We start from the raw sequence: 4,681 nt of genomic DNA on the forward strand, positions 1-4,681 counted from the left end.
GGATTAGGAAGCTAAATAGCTCAGCGGTTTGACTAATATGTTACGGCTCGTCGTGTAATGCATCGTTTAATTAATTTCTGCCTGGACCACCAGTCTGGATGGAGAGATCGTGGCTTCCATTCTTCAATGCCTTCCAGAGATTAACAAACACCAATGCCAACTTAACACATTAAAGCATGAGGGCTGAGTAAAGTTATGATATGGTCTAATAATGAGCATGCATTGTGCATGAGTGACTGACTGAAGGTGACATGGTTTTGAAAATGAAGGAAGACAATAGTATTCAGTAATAGTATAATGTCATTTCTGATAAGATAGATGTCAAAACATACTGTATGAGGTTAACCAAGAGCTTTAATTGCAGGTCAAAACTAATGGCATATATACAAATATAAATGTTCCATACAGTATGTATATACTACTATATTATATAAAATATTACATTTAAAAAATAAATACGTCTCACCTATGAATGATATACCTTCCACATGCAAGCATTCACTAATTTAGAGGGCCAAGATGTATTCCTGTCTGATTCATAGCTCTTGTTGGTTTGAGCAGAATACCTCTCACGCCATATATTTCTTCTTATTCAAGGTTCCCAGGGGAAAAACTAAAAATGAAAAGCATGGTACAATTATTTGGCATTCAATGAGGAACTCGCTAAGGGGAAGCCTATGAATAGGCCCTACTGTAGGTCTGTCGTAAATGTGATCTGTCATTCATGAAGGTAATCAAATTCAATATATTCCACTTAACCTCCGTTAGAGATTCTGGGACACCTGAATGTGCGTCAAGCATGCCGTGGTGTTTTGTCGCACGCGTAATAATACGCACGCATACAATACACAATGTAAAAAAAATATGATTTGCCAATTTTCCTCAGGATTCAATTCGAGAAAGCTCAAAACCACTTTAGATCCTTTCAAGATACGGAATAATTACACGAGTCATAAGGTGCATTAGTTTATAATATCGGCATATTGCTAATGTCCTCCCTACTTACACATACAGTGCATTCCCCAAGGCTCTGGCATTCTGCCCCATTAGGCTTTGTTCTGACTGCACTGACAACTGTAAAGACGAAACAGAAGTGGGAAGGAGGCTCCACTTCCGTTTTATATTTTACTCATGATAGAGCTTCCGTTGCTCCAGACTGTATGACGGAAGCATTTGAAAATTGCGAGGCAACAGTCTGGTATCGCGAGACTAACAATGTTATGAAGTGATCAGATCGGACCTGTGAATTCAGACATCGTCGACCTATCTGCATTAGTTGCTGTGGTAATGACATAATAGCATAGGTGTGAGTAATCAGTATTGTTTGACTGAACCTCTGTCATACGGCGGTGTCGGTCACCGATAATAGTAGACCTACAGTATGAGTTCAATGCAGCTTGTAGATCTGCCATTTTCAGCAAGCAACGGGCTTCCTGCGTCCGAGCGTCCAGACAGAGTCAAATCTTTAGAAATCAGATTTGAATCGTCATTTTTCAAACCACCAAGAAATGTGGTTCACATCTGATTTATGAACGAGTTTCCAATGTGTTATTTTTTCATTTTTCAGACTCGACTAATCTGATTCCAATCTGGATAGGTGAACAACATCTGAATTGGACTGCCAGTCTGAAGCCTTCATACTGTAGGTCCTTTCAGGAGAGGTGGAACAGGCTGTAGGCGGCCGGGGATGCGTACATGGCCAGATGCGCAGCGGGCAGCATGGGGCCGCGGCCGTACGGGTAGACGTGTCCATAGAACGCGGACGAACCCGCCTGCAGGTTAACGCCGAAGGGGAACGGCAGCGTCGAGAAGCCCGGGTGGAACGTGGGCTTGGCTCCTACGACGCTGGCGGCCATTTTCAGCTTGTCCACCTCCGCCTCCTGGAGCCTCTTGGCCTTGGCCCGCCGGTTCTGGAACCAGATCTTCACCTGGGTCTCGGACAGCAACAGCGACGAGGAGAACTCGGCGCGCTCTGCGATAGACAGGTACTGCTTCTGGTGGAACTTCCTCTCCAGGGCCAGCAGCTGGGAGGTGGTGAAGGGCGTGCGAGGCTTCCGGTTGGTCTTGTGCTTCCTCAGAGGGCAGACTACTGTCGGACTCAGCTGCTCTGCGCAGGAGAGACGGGAGGAAAAACAAACGTTAGAACCATTAGGAACGACACCTTCTAAATCAGGAGTTGTCACACATTCGAGATAATTAACATTTTCAAAAATAGCAGATGTACAAGCTTGTAGCGAGCTTGTTTGTCTGATATTTAATGATTAATGATTTAATGCTAAAATCTAAAATGACACTGATGCTTTCCCTAAACAATAAGGCTGAGGCTTTTGTGTCCTTTAAGTTTAAACCAGTGGTTAGTGGTTACCAAACTTGTTTTTTGTCAGGGACCCCCAACTTGATATGCATAAGATCATGGACCCTATTGATACGACTTTGTCTCTAGGAACCCCAATACAATGACATACTTATTAGATATTTGATCCAGAAGCAAGGACAAAAGTCATTATTATATAGTCACTTATTGTATTTACTTGTAAATAATAGCCTAGTGGTGAAGTTTAACCATCAATACCTTTACCAATACCTTTGGCCCCTGTAAAAACGTTACTGTACACGTTTTCCCTTTTTTCTAACCATGTAGCCTGTAGGTGTAGGACTATATACAGTATGTATACAGTATAGTATACAGTATGACTTATTTCTTCTTCTTTTTATTTGTATGTCTTTAAATGTTCTGATGAATTGAAAATGGAGGACCCTTATGGAAACAATTCTTAGTGCTTTTTCTGGTTTTATTCCCAGTTTTTGTTTTTGAATTGACCTGTACTTTCCTTGAAATGTACACATTCTGCAAACTGTTCCCTGGATGGTGCTGGGAACCTGCCCTTGCATAAACAATTAATACATAAAAAACTGTCTCTTTGCTGTATTTAGTAAGGCTATGTGGTTCCAAAAGCAACACGTGTCTATTTATTACAACATTTTTGTAGTGCCTTACAAAGCATGAACTTAATTGTATTTGTATTTTGTAGCCTATTAGTTATATTATGCAGTGTGCCACTGTGCATATAGTTGTGCAATATATGATAACACTTAAGTTTTTAACTTCTTCACTGTTAACTTACGGGGCGGTGTAGACAGCTTGACTCGAGACATCCAGGACGAACAGTCTCCTGTTCGGTCTGAGGACTCTGATTTGACCGGTGCGGCTGCAGGTACGACGCGTTGAGACAGCGCCTCCGGACTGTGCGCGCGTCCGCTACTATTCAACGGATAATTCCCCTTTTCGGTTGCGACTAGGATCGTTCCAGCGGCCGGCCTCTTTTTGTCGGACATGAGCGCCTCGACGCTGAAAGGTAAGAAGCACACCTGCGTCTTCTTCAGCTGCGGCGAATGGACATCCTCGTCCGTGGAGAAGCAGTCTATCGAGTCTACGGGCGAAGTCATGGCTTTGGAAATGGGCTACAACGGGAACCAAAAATAACATCCGTGATCCGTCCACACTCCACGCGGAGACGAAACAAAACGCAACATCCACGGACTCGCAGAGAACTTGAAGGAGCAAACAACAACTTGTCACAGAAGCGCAAAACTTCATCATGGGAAAACTTTGGGAGGTACTGGTCTGGGACTTTCAGCCAATGACGTGCCCTGACTCTGGGCTTGTGAGGAGACTTGTGATAGGCTAGACCAGACAGTAGGCTACATGTGTGTTTAGTTTGGGGGCGCCCAGGATGGGCTGAGGTTAAAGAGGCCCCCGGGGGGGGGGGGGGCAAACAACACCCCCACATAAAAACCATGTCAGGTATAAACATCAGCCTCATTTACCACTAATTAACCAAGGAGTGCAGAAAGAAGTGTTTCTTAAAAATCGCTTACAACTCTTAATCAGCATGATGCTTGTCAGCAACAACAAAAAAGGACCACAATTATGACATTTCAAATAACCCAAAGGGATATTTTGTCTGCACTGCCTTGATTCTTAAATTGTCTGTGTTAACTTACGTGTTGATTTTACTTTCATTTACTTTCAAAAATGTCATCTTGTTATTCAATACAATAGACCTGATGAAGATCATCCACAACATGATCGAAATGTTGTCAGAAGAAATTAATTAAAGATCTATTTTTGTACCTATTCTGGTGGGCAGGCTCTATCCACCTTTAAATTCAATAAAATAGTGGCACAATAGTTGTGTGAGTTGTGAGGAGGACCTCATCAACTCACTGTGACATCTTTCTCCTCAGCGGGGTTACACGCCATTAGGAGTCAACGACGGCAAACACACAAGCTGACAATGCTCCTAACTCACTCATGCCCTAACTCGCAGGGACCTGACACACCACTTAGGAGTTATCACAATGGTAATCAATAAGAATTATGGTGCTTTTTAAAGCTATGTGCATCAACCACGCACTCCCCAACGTGAGAGGCAGTCGGGAGATGGATTATGGTTTTGGGCAGGCTTTAAAATGACTGTCATTACATTGTTATTATTAACACCTTGTAATTAGGTCTGTGGAATCCGGTTCTTTTAAGCAGGATTTAACGGTAATGACGGTAAATTGCTACCTTCCTGAGGTGTGTGGCGCCCGCTATGATTAGCCCCAGTCTATGCTCTCTCTCTCTCGGCGGAGACGGAGCCGTCTCGTGCCCGTTTGAAGCTCATACCTGTAGGGC

General features: G+C 43.3%; 1 protein-coding gene across 1 annotated transcript; it reads right to left on the reverse strand.

The window, feature by feature from the left end:
• Nucleotides 1-1,552: 1,552 nt before the first annotated feature.
• Nucleotides 1,553-3,592, reverse strand: LOC310873166 (homeobox protein MSH-D-like). The gene is made up of 2 exons (XM_083785490.1): nucleotides 3,126-3,592; nucleotides 1,553-2,107 (listed from the first exon to the last, which is right to left on the reverse strand). Exons 1-2 carry the CDS (start codon nucleotides 3,445-3,447, stop codon nucleotides 1,653-1,655), a joined length of 777 nt encoding a protein of 258 aa, XP_083641616.1. The 5' UTR covers nucleotides 3,448-3,592; the 3' UTR covers nucleotides 1,553-1,652.
• Nucleotides 3,593-4,681: the final 1,089 nt, after the last annotated feature.

This window comes from Protomyctophum parallelum (genome assembly GCF_964188405.1).
Source record: "Protomyctophum parallelum genome assembly, chromosome: 16".
Classification (NCBI taxonomy): domain Eukaryota; kingdom Metazoa; phylum Chordata; class Actinopteri; order Myctophiformes; family Myctophidae; genus Protomyctophum; species Protomyctophum parallelum.

What these genes read in the sequence shown, in the direction of transcription:
- LOC310873166 (XM_083785490.1), bottom strand. Translation starts at nt 3,447, where the DNA reads ATGACTTCGCCCGTAGACTCGATAGACTGCTTCTCCACGGACGAGGAT. An exon ending in CAAGCTGTCTACACCGCCCC is followed by an intron (nt 2,108 to 3,125) that starts GTAAGTTAACAG and finishes TCTCCTGCGCAG; the next exon opens with AGCAGCTGAGTCCGACAGTA.